Source organism: Dreissena polymorpha, chromosome 3 (assembly GCF_020536995.1).
Source record: "Dreissena polymorpha isolate Duluth1 chromosome 3, UMN_Dpol_1.0, whole genome shotgun sequence".
NCBI classification, from domain to species: Eukaryota; Metazoa; Mollusca; class Bivalvia; order Myida; family Dreissenidae; genus Dreissena; species Dreissena polymorpha.
The window spans coordinates 94926182-94939122 of NC_068357.1; the positions used below are offsets into that span (position 1 = coordinate 94926182).

The following is a 12941-nucleotide window of genomic DNA, read 5'->3' on the forward strand; positions in this document are numbered from 1 at the left end:
GGGACATATTGTTTTTGCCCTGTCTGTTGGTTGGTTGGTCTGTTGGTCTGTTGGTTGGTTTGCGCCAACTTTAACATTTTGCAATAACTTTTGCTATATTGATGAAAGCAACTTCATATTTGGCATGCATGTGTATCTCATGAAGCTGCACATTTTGAGTGGTGAAAGTTCAAGGTCAAGGTCATCCTTTAAGGTCAGAGGTCAAATATATGTGGCCAAAATCGCTCATTTTATGAATACTTTCGCAATATTGAAGATAGCAACTTGATATTTGGCATGCATGTGTATCTCATGGAGCTGCACATTTTGAGTGGTGAAAGGTCAAGGTCAAGGTAATTCTTCAAGGTCAGAGGTCAAATATATGTGGCCAAAATCGCTCATTTTATGAATACTTTTGCAATATTGAAGATAGCAACTTGATATTTGGCATGCACGTGTATCTCCTGGAGCTGCACATTTTGAGTGGTGAAAGGTCAAGGTCATCCTTCAAGGTCAGAGGTCAAATATATGTGGCCCAAATTGCTTATTTTATGAATACTTTTGGAATATTGAAGATAGCAGCTTGATATTTGGCATGCATGTGTATCTCATGGAGCTGCACATTTTGAGTGGTGAAAGGTTAAGGTCAAGGTCATCCTTCAAGGTTAAATATATGGGTCAAAATTGCTCATGTAATGTCACTTCTGCAATATTGAAGCTAGCAATTTTATATTTGAAATGCGTGTGCATCTCATGGAGCTGCACATTTTGAGTGGTGAAGGGTCAAGGTCATCCTTTAAGGTCAAACGTCATATATGGGGACATTGTGTTTCACAAACACATCTTGTACTTTCATGCATTCTTGCCAATTAGCTTGTACACTCTCAAACTTTCTTGTAGTCTCACGAATTTGCTTGTACTGTACACTCTCAAACTTTCTTGGAACATCGCAGTCTAGACCCAACCTCAGCCTAGAGATTTGACTGGAACCAGCATAGCTGGATCAAATCCCTGCCTTCATAGCCAACCACGTGATGAAAGCATAGCCACGTGGTACAAAAATTTTACCGTTGTTATGTTTTTATGTTTCCCACTATAGTAGTGGGGGACATATTGTTTTTGCCCTGTCTGTTGGTCTGTTGGTTGGTCTGTTGGTTGGTTGGTTTGCGCCAACTTTAACATTTTGCAATAACTTTTGCAATATTGAAGATAGCAACTTGATATTTGGCATGCATATGTATCTCATGGAGCTGCACATTTTGAACGGTGAAAGGTCAAGGTCAAGGCCATCCTTCAAGGTCAAAGGTCAAATATATGGGTCAAAATCGCTCATTTAATTTACAATTTTGCAATATTTCAATATTCAAGATAGCAACTTAATATTTGGCATGCATGTGTATCTCATGGAGTTGCACATTTTGAGTGGTGAAAGGTCAAGGTCAAGGTCATCCTTCAAGGTCAGAGGTCAAATATATGTGGCCGAAATCGCTCATTTTATGAGTACTTTTGCAATATTGAAGATAGCAACTTGATATTTGGCATGCATGTGTATTTCATGGAGCTGCACATTTTGAGTGGTGAAAGGTCAAGGTCATCCTTCAAGGTCAAATTTATGGGTCAAAATTGCTCATGTAATGTCACTTCTGCAATATTGAAGCTAGCAATTTTATATTTGACATGCATGTGTATCTCATGGAGCTGCTCATTTTGAGTGGTGAATGGTCAAGGTCAAGGTCATCCTTCAAGGTCAAACGTCATATACGGGAACATAGTGTTTCACAAACACATCTTGTTTAATTTAGGTAATTATTTTTATGCCCCCGGATCGATAGATCAGGGGGTATATTGTTTTTGTCCTGTCTGTCTGTCATTTTGTCCCTAACAGGTTTCCCAGCCAACCTGGAAATCAGGGAAAACCTGGAAAAAGACTTGCACTTTTTCCAGTCATGGAAAAGTCATGGAATTTCGGAAAAGTTCCTGAAATCAGGGAAAAATCTTGGAATTTTGTTTGGTCAGATTTTCCTGACTTTTGTCTAAAAGTCCATACAATTAGAACAGCAAATCGATTTTTCTGCATGGCTTTGGTGAGGAAAAGATGGCTGTGAAGGGAGATGGGAGGCCATTGCTATAAAATTGCATAAATATAATACATGCTATTGTCTGCAACTGCTAATTATTGAGGGTGTCTAAAACAAGAAATAGGTCGAAATTATGATCCTGAAATTTTATTTTCCATCAGGGAAAAATCAGAAAAAAATCAGGGAATTTTGTTCATACAAAAAGCTGGGAAACCCTGCCTAAACTTTAACCTTAGTTAAAGTTCGAATACTTTTGCAATATTGAACATACCAACTTGATATTTACCATGCATGTGTATCTCATGTAGCTACTCATTTTGAGTGGTGAAAAGTCAAGGTCATCCTTCAAGGTCACAGGTCAAATATCATTGTATTTTTCTTTCCTAAAACTTTAACCTTTGTTAAAGTTTTATCATAGGTTTTTAAATATTGAACACAGCAACTTCATATTTGTCATGCATGTGTATCTCGTGGAGCTGCACATTTTGAGTGGTGAAAGGTCAATGTCATCCTTCAAGGTCAAAGGTAAAAAAAATATCATTTCTCCATTTAATCTCTTACTTACTTCTCGTGTATCTCATGAAGCTGCACATTTTGAGTGGTGAAAGGTCAAAAGCCAAAAATACCATCCAAGGGAAGTAATTAGCTTTTAAAGGGAGATAATTTCTGAACCTGCCAAATGATATATTGAAATTTTATTTCAAAGCGGCGTAATAGGCGGCATTGTGCTTCTGACAAACACATCTCTTGTTTATTATGAACCTAAACTAATACTCTTATTTTAAAAATATAAAAGAAAATGATTCTACTTTTCATAATATTATACTATCCCCCTCCCCCCCCCCCAAAAAAAAAATCTTTCCAAGTCTGGTAGTATTTTCTTGTGATGGCAGAGATTGTATGCGAAAGCAAGGAACGACAACCCTGCGTTGAGATTGGTCTAGACCATGTATCAAAGGACCTGCTGAGAGGGTTTTCACAAAACCCAACACAAAATCCAGTTTTGTCCGGACTTTCATTTTACACAAAGTGTGCCATTCTTTAAAACCGTCAGTTGGCGTTTGTTCAATAATCTTTATAGCCATTTTATAATAATAGGTTTTTTTCTGATCGACCGTAACGACATAAATGAAGCATGTGTAGCGCGAAGCGGACTACATGAAGCCGCCTACGAGCGCTATTTGCTCGGCCTCCGGTCACTATGTTCGTTCCGCAGCCCTCGACAGTCAGTTACACAATAACAATCCGGATAATTAATTTTCGTTATGCTGCCTGCTTTATTATTCGAAACTAAAAATACTCGAGTCACCACAAATATATGCAATTCGATAAAAAGGGGACCGTTGCCTTCAACGAAGCTTCTACATTCAATATCTACACACTTCTATTAACCACTAGCTTTTCATCAAACCAAGGCCCTAGGTGAAGCTTCCGCAACTCTATTGTACGACTTCCGTGGACTAACTCCAACCCTCTGAAGACCATCTACACATGCAACAGGAACTCTGCAGCCTGGGCAGCACCGTTTGAAGTCAACGTAATGTAATTACCAAAATGCTCCAGAGTACGGTACTGTTCTTTTATAGTACCATACATTTTCTTCGGATGGTGTCCCGCTTGATCCGCAGAAGTGACCAACTTGCCAATTTGTAAGCCTTTAAATACTGGCGAACCAGCCACCTTGCCAACGAATAGGAAAGTCACGAGTCGGAAAAAACCGACGTTTCCGAATTGCCTTGGTATTTGACGACGATTACCGAATGCCCTCCGTACTCTCCGGAGTTTACAGATCATTAATTTCTTATTCACTGCCACAAAAATAAGCAGAATATATACGCAGTATTTTGCTAGAAACATTTCTTAAACATTAAATGCTCTAACAATACTTAATAAATATTTTTTTAACACGAACAATAACTCTTTTTGTGAATTTCAAGTTACATCTCCTTATTGTTTACTTGGCAAATGTAAAACATAGGGAAGTTATTAAAGTGTAACAGTGAAGAAACATTAAGAATCTAATTCGACCGCGAAACCTTTTGCCAAAAATGTTTACTTTGATTAAATTAGAGGAAAGATCAATTATTTTGTTGAAATTAAACATTAAACACAAAGTAAAAGATTTTATGCGCTAGAAAGTTTTAATTAAAAGAATCACTACACTGAGTTTTTTCTAACGCAACACGTTATCAAATCAACATAGCTCCCTTATTTTAGAACGGACTTTGTTGAAATTTTGACTCATTCAACACATATCTAATACTTCATGTAAATTTAATTGTCATTGATTAACATTAAAAAATCAAACATAACAAATTAAAAAAATCACGGCAAAAGTAAAATTTTCAAAATCGCGAACGTAAATACTAATGTGAAAAGTAAAACGCATTAACTTGAATGTGTTCCGTAATGAACATCTAGATGTAAAAATGATCATAAAAACATTCATCTACCTAGCTACCAACATGGTTTATTATAGGTCACGGTTGCCGTGTCGTAGTGGATATGGTGTCTGCCTAGCGGCCGGGAGACATGGGTACGATCCTCACTGTGGGAGAATTCTTTGGATCTCACCCAAAGATACCTTGTACTGGTTTTACCCCGGGAACATGTTAAGAATGGCTTATACGGCTAACATGCACATAACACACATGAGATGACAAATGTAAACACCATTTTAATGAACGATTGTAATAAACCGGCAGCGTTGATCTTAAATCAAACATAAGAGAGAGTGAAACATTTCATCGATCAACACGAATCAATATATACTTGGAAATATTTTATAATAGTTTATATGCGACTTATATTCATAGGCGTCGTATGTGAGGATGAAATTCGAAAAATGTTTGAAATAAGAGAAAGCATCATATTCACTGGCGCGGCATATTCTTGAAAATTGTAAACACGTAATGACTTATTTATTTATAACAACGGGTAGAAATAATTAAGGGCATTCAGTCAGTGTAATCATGCAATATACAATTTTCATGTTCTTAGAAATAATCAACTGTGAAACAAAATTGTACATTTTGATAATGTCGATACCGGGTGTTACCGCCTCTTGAATTATTAATAAATGCATTTACTATTCGCTGCAACGGCAGCACAAGATCTGCGACACATATCTTAGAAATATTATCCCACTCCTGCAACAATGTCGCTCGGAGATAGCCATCATTTTAAGAGTATTATATTCACTCGCCTTTTGATCATATCCCAGCAGGTTTTCTTTATTTGCAAAATGTCAAGACCTTACTGTTGTGTATAAGTGTCAATTTAACAATTGAATGTGACCTAAATCCCGCCTGGTATATTGATTTACTGAATTAAAATACTGACACATTATCGTTACTTTTTTAATAATTTCGGAAAGTCTTTTTTTCTGGGATAAAGGTGGATTGTAAGAGCATCCAAGTTTACACATACATCTTTAGTTCATCTCCTATTATTCACATGAACCATCTGTACTCTTTGCGCACTGTCTCTAATCATGCACATACTTTTTGATTCAATTACAACAACCCTTATTCATTTGTACTATGCATGCTAGCCGCTATTACAATGTCCTTCTTTGACTTGATCTTTTAATTTCTTTACAGATGTCACTGCTATATTAGTACTGGTATGTCTAACAAAACAGAGTGTAATAACCAGACTGTCAAAACGTTTTGCACCATTATGATCTTTTTCTTATTAAAAGTGTGTTTATTGGAAGAAATAAATGTGCTTTTTCAGGCAGTTCGTGATGTTGTCATTTGATATTTAACATAAGAAATAGGTTTGTTTTATGTTAGAGACACGCGCAAAAGTCAATGACTTTTTCGTATCATCGTGACCTTATTTTAAAATAGCATCGAATAAGTACTTGAAAGAATTACAAATATATACATGAAAATACCTGTAATAAGGCATTTTATACTCATTTAACTTTGACGTTTTTTGTCTAGATCTTGAGATAAGAGATTTAAAACTAGCATCTACATTTCACTAGTTTTACTATTAAGTTTGTACGTTTGTCAAGATTGGAATAACTTCTGTTATTGTCTTAGGCAGTGCCTCTGTTCGATAGATATGTTTTATAAATTACCCTTGCTAGGTAGTGAAGGGATATACATGAATCCCCACGGACGGTACATATCATGCCTTAACTTTTCTTAAAACATATTCTTGAAATAAGAGTTAAACTCTATTTCAAAGTAATTTAAATTGTACTTAACGTGGATACATAAGTGTATTTTAGGTTAAACTAATTTACTTGTGAAGTTTAAGTGTTAGGCATAACATAATATTATACCAAACATTACATATAAAATGTATCTCGCACATCGTTGTTGACGTGTGCATGCCTTGGCAAAAAAAACAACAACAAACAACACAGATTTGAAAACACAGTATTAAGGGTTAAAATATAAGGGGTCGATTTTCAAACAATATAACCATTGAAATAATACATTTATTTATTTTACCTGGGTGGTATTAAAATCAAGTAGCAATGTAAAAACATATAGTTATATTGTGATAAATGAAATCATGTTTACCTCTATATTACATTAATTAACAATGAGCATACCAAGCAATGGCTCTTTATGAAACCAAGGAGATAAGGGTATGCAAGGAAACTTTCACTTTATGAAATATACACCTTTCCTGGAGCAGCTACACTTACCAAATGACTTTCCCTCAAAGTAAATGACAGCTTTGAAGTGGTATTCAATTAAGGTGTATACCTGTATAATGTCAAACCTATTTGATGAATACCATTCCTTAATTATGTTTACTTCCTCCAGGTACTTGTGTTAAATATAGATAATTTATAAAATTAACATAATCATATCTTATGTATATATATAACTAATATCATCTAAATGTAATTAGTTATCACTTTTCTCTGCCAACCATCAAGTTCACATCATTATTACGATTATGCAAAGGTCACTGACATTACAAAACACCAAGTAGCCAAGCCTACAACCTACACATGCTTAATAAGGACAGAAAGTGCCTTTTGCTGATTATTTCTAGTGCAATTACCAGCAAACCATTCATAGCTAGTAAAGTTGGATTCTTTGAGAAATATATATAGTTTGTTGAAAATATATGCATGCTGTCACAGTAAAGAGACAGATATTGTTTGTTCCACCACACATTTCTGTTCCTCAGTGTAACCTTTGAAACTGTTCAATATCTACCCAATTGCACATACTGACATAACACATTTATAATACATATGTTTATATTTATGCAATTATTGTATGCAGTTTTCTGGTTGGCGAAGGCGCACAATCCTGGGCACAAACACAAGGGATCCCTGTTACTTCAAAATCGGACCTTACGACAGGTCAGCTAGTCACTTTTCATGTACCTGGTTATGTGCTTATGTGTGTTAAACCCACCTTATAACTGTTTTAAAATCCCGATGCACTTGATTGACCTTTCCGAAGCGCCGAACCCAGCTTTGATCACGTAAATAGTTCAAGTTTCATGCTGAAGGTGAGCAATTGCGATCATCCTATATCCGGCGTCCGTCGTTGTGCAGTGTGCACCACTCTAGAGGCAAAGATTCGCTCCAATCTTCAGAATGATTATCTGAACAAAATGTTTGCAGAGTAAAATATGGATCATAGGGGTCAAAAATACTAGGTGACCAGGAAATATATAAGAAACACCTTGCCCCGCACTATATGGGCCACATTTATTCCTCAATCATGATCTTAGCAGTACCTTTGCCGCTTTTGAATCTGTGCTACGTGTTTCCAAAAACAAGGTTGCTAGGTCAAAATTGAAACAAAACAAAAACAAACTCTAAAAACTCAACCTTGATGAAACTTGGTCAGAATGTTTATTTTTACAATATATAGAACCAGTTTGAATGTAGATCATGTTTGTCCAAATATAGGCCTACAAATCTTTAAAGACCCTTCTCCGACATTTATGATTTAAAATCGATGAAACTTGAACAGATGTTTTTGAAACAATATTTGGGCTGAGATGGAATTTGGGTCACGTGATTAAAAAAAAGAGGAAACCAAGTCTTATCTTATAAAACACGTATTACCACTCTAGTAGCCTGATTTATGACAAATTGTTTATGGAACTTGGACATAATGTTACAAATATAAAAGCCATGTGAGAATCTCGAGAAATTGTGATCAAAACGTACGCCACCATGTTAAGTCGTTGACATTCCGTGTACCTCGAACGCAGGTTAGCACTGCAGGAGATCATGGTCCACTTGTACAAAAATGCTTGTATACAGAACCGACAATTAAAGGGACCGTCATCCACAAACGACGAAAAAAGAAAAGTTCTAAAATACCGTATATTTTAACAATGATTAGTTTATATTGATTAAAATATCACGACTGGTATATTACATTACTTGAAGAAGTTGATAAGTTTTCATCTTTTTAATATATTCGGTAATACAATTTTACTGGGTATGTCTACCAGGTAACTACCAGTTAACTATAAATAACGCAAGTAGATTGATCTTCATCGTCAAGTGGTAAACACAGGAATGCAAATTGTGCATGCGTAGTGAATTGTTTATATATATACATATATCGCGAAATTTTATTACCGAATATACTGATAATATGAACTTTTTTTCCAAGTAATGTTATATACTTGTCGTGATATTTTAATCAATATAAACTGATAATTGTAAAACAAATGCGGTATTTTAGAACTTTTCTTTTTTCGTCGTTTGTGGTTGGCTAGTAGAATGGACTGAGGGATAGCATGTAAACTGTTAACACTTAATCGCCATATTTAAATGACTCCATAGGCAAAAGTTGGTGGCAACTTTTTTTTGGAAAATTGTCAAAGAATGAAGGGCCTTTAATACTTATAATGAAAAAAAGTGAAATGACGACGCGTTTTTTTTTTTATTAGTCCCCTACCGGTTTCACCGGAGGGGACTTATGGTTTTGTCTCCGTCTGCCCGTCCGTCACACTTTTCTGGATCCTGCGATAACTTTAAAAGTTCTTAATATTTTTTCATGAAACTTGAAATATGAATAGATGGCAATATGGACATTATGCACGTCATTTCATTTTGTTCCTACAAAAAATTCTGGTTGCTATTGCAACAAATAGACTAGAAATACTGCTGAAAATGGTGTTTTTTTCTGGATCCTGCGATAACTTTGAAAGTTCTTAATATTTTTTCATTAAACTTGAAACATGGATGGATGGCAATATGAACATTATGCACGTCATTTCATTTTTGTTCATACGTCAACAATTCTGGTTGCTATGGCAACAAATAGACTAGAAATACTGCTGAAAATGGTGTTTTTTCTGGATCCTGCGATAACTTTAAAAGTTCTTAATATTTTTTTCACGAAACTTGAAATATGGATAGATGGCAATATGGACATTATGCACGTCATTTCATTTTGTTCATTCGTCAAAAATTCTGGTTGCTATGGCAACAAATAGACTAGAAATACTGCTGAAAATGGTGGTTTTCTGGAGCCTGCGATAACTTAAATAGTTCTTAATATTTTTTCATGAAACTTGAAATATGGATAGATGGCAATATGGACATAATGCACGTCATTTCAGTTTGTTCCTACGTCAAAAATTCTAGTTGCTATGGCAACAAATAGACTAGAAATACTGCTTAAAATGGTGTTTTTTTCTCGATCCTGCGATAACTTTAAACATTCTTCATATTTTTTCATGAAACTTGAAACATGGATAGATGGCAATATGGACTTTATGCACGTCATTTCATTTTGTTCATACGTAAAAATTCTGGTTGCTCTGGCAACAAATAAACTAAAAATACTGCTGAAATGGTGGTTTTCTGGATCCTGCGATAACTTTAAAAGTTCTTAATATTTTTTCATGAAACTTAAAACATGGATAGATGGCAATATGGACATTATGCACGTCATTTCATTTTGTTCCTACGTCAAAAATTCTTGTTGTTATGGCAACAACAAAAATATTCTGACAATGGTGAAATTTCTGACAATGGTGGATCCGGTTGGGGACTTTTATTGCTTGGCCATAGTCTTGTTTAATATAAAAGCATGTTTTTAGTCTGAAGGGTAAATACAACGTAACTACACAATCGTCGTATATTATTTTGGTACATATATTGCAAGAACAGCGTCGTATGTAACAGACAAAAATTAATCACGGTTAATGTATGAAAGGATAGGTAGAACTACTGGGGTTTTGAATGGTTCATTTTGTTACAACATTACAAATTATTTCACAAGGAGGATCTCCTCTTAATCATTGTAATCTACATCACGACTCCATAAGGCATTTGGATTCTGTATTGGTAACAAAGGCAACGAATGAAAATGTTATTTGTTGCTGCGAATTTAGTCAGCCTAATGAAATGGTAGGGTCAATTAGCAACTGAATCTGAAAATAAGATGTCGTATTGTGGCAGTAACCTCTCAGGATTTAATAGACATACTTGTGAATTTTTTTCAAATTTCGGTCATTGGCATTTCTGTGCAAGCGACTTCCATATCTAGATGTGGAATAGGATGACGTCACTCTAGTTGGTTTTGCTATATATTTGTAAGGGCATTGGTGTGCTTTTCTGCACTGGCGTGTATTTTCTTCACTGGCGTATTTGAGATAGCAATTTTTCAGTTGATATGTTATTCTTTAAAATGTATTATATAGGTTAATTGAATTCGCCGTTTGATAGCTGCTTTTTGAAATTTAAAACATTTTCCGCATCTGTTCCTCTATTTAGTTCAATTAAGACTAGTTCGAATATTCAATTAAAAGTGTTGATGTGTATTTGTCACATTTTCTAAACGTCCGATTTATACATTCCGATCTTTAAGTAACTGGTCAGTCTATTACTTTAGACATTAGCCAATCTATACCTGTTATAAAACACACTCGTGTTTGCCTCCGGGTAGTCGAGCGATACGACTGGCTCGAATTATTATTTGTTGGCTCGGGTACTACGGCGTTTTTGGTGGGCATTTAAATTGCAATATTTATGCCCACTCCCTTCGAAGAAGTGGGGGTATGTTGTTTTGCTGGATGTCGGTCGTCGGTCTGTCGGTAGACATGTTCGTTTCCAATAACTCGTCAAGGATTTGACCGATTGGCTTGATACTTCACATGTGCATTTGTCATGGATGGTAAATGACCCCTATAGAAATTGGGATCACTTGGTCAAAGGTCAAGGTCACTGTCACAATAAATGTGAAAATCGAATCCGATCAATAACTCGTCAACGAATTGACGGATTGGCTTGATACTTCCCATGTGCATGGACCTTGGACAGTAGATGACCCCTATTGAAAGTGGGGTCACTAGTTCAGAACCCTGTTTGTGGGGGGCATATTCTCCAACCGCGGACTCTTGTTTGTACTTTATTAGGAAGACATAAAAATATATGACGACGATCTGATAAATAATTGTCATTTTATGTTTTCAAGCTTATAAACCGAACGCATTCAACGATTCGCTAATTGTTACTTGAATACCGACAGACTGTCGCTTACATCCAAGTGAGACATGTTCATCATACACACTTACGGAACTGTTTTACTGCGGCTAAAAGCACCGCAAGACGGACGATTGGTTCGCACAACTGCCCTATTTTATTATCTACCATACGGAACCGCGTCTGGTAAGTTACCATCTAAGCACGTCGTCCGCTGAAGAAAGCCATCTGTTGACAAAACTAGCCACGGCTAGACGGATTCTAGGCTCACTAGGGCAGCTGTATTTGTTTGTTCGAAAATTATCATGAAACTGCAGTCGGCGGCGCGAACGAAACGGGAACAAACAGCCCTGACTTAATATAAAGAAGTGAAACTCCAGCTGCTGGAGCAGTATTGAATTCTTATTAAACACAATTAGTTGGCCCTTTATTTAAGGGAAGTGACCGATTGCCCAAACAGTACAAAACAGCACAAAACAAAACAACATAAACACATATAAGAATAAAGCTGGGGTCACCCCCCTTGGAACGGTCAATGCAAAGCATTGGGGGTTTAAACCAGTTTTATAACGCTAAACCTCGCACCTCCCACTTGGCCCAGCAATATACATGATACATTTAAGTGTAAATAAAATTTAACCTCATAGCATTGTTACTCAAATTAAACAATAATACAAGAGAATTAAAACGCATTCAATTTAATTACCATTAAATTACTCAATGGTAGAAAAGATACCAGAGTAACAAAGTTACAACTTTTTGAGGAACGATAAAATGAAACTACGAAAAAAATTCGAACAGAACTTGTTTGTTATCTACTGAAGACAAACATGTAATCTATGCCGCACCTGTGCAATATCTCTGATCGCATGAGACATTGGCCGCATATGTACTTCTATCCCAAAATACTGAAGTCAGAGATGCACTGTGTCAATTAGGATTAGATGCTGTGCAGTCATTGCCGCCTAAGGAGGTCGTGTAAAGTATTAGAAACGTTTTGTGAATTTGAAAACAGATTTGTAACTTTCTGTTTTCGGTGTGCTCTTATATATCCAGTTCGTAAAAATTACTTTTCACAAAGTCTTTGAAACAAACTGAATAAATGTGTACATGGCATTTTACATATATTCATGTAAACAAAACAATCTAAAACTTTTACTGTTAGTTGCATATATCTTCGGAATTACAAAATGTATAAGCTGATTGTGTGAGGACTGCAGCAATGTGTCGTTAGTTATACCCGCGATACGTTGAAAAACGGGTTTTTTGAATCACCATGGAGGTATGTTCGTCTGTCTTTTTTCCGTCCTATCGTCTCTCTGTTCGCCCGACTGTTCGGAGACTAAATCTTTATGGAGCTTTTTTTTACATATTCAAATGTTCAGGAATTTTCCTCATGATATGAAATTGTACATGTTCATGTGCGGTTTTTATGCCCCCCACCA

At 35.8% G+C, this 12941-nt stretch overlaps 1 protein-coding gene across 2 annotated transcripts in view; it reads left to right on the top strand.

Moving 5' to 3' along the window:
* The window catches only part of LOC127875366 (threonine aspartase 1-like), a 30858-nt gene that overhangs the window by 9552 nt on the left and 8365 nt on the right, over positions 1–12941 (top strand). For both annotated transcript variants that reach the window (XM_052420400.1, XM_052420399.1), the window contains exon 6: positions 7319–7398. In XM_052420400.1, the coding sequence (XP_052276360.1) occupies positions 7319–7398 (80 nt within the window). The remainder of the gene's footprint in view (positions 1–7318; positions 7399–12941) is intronic.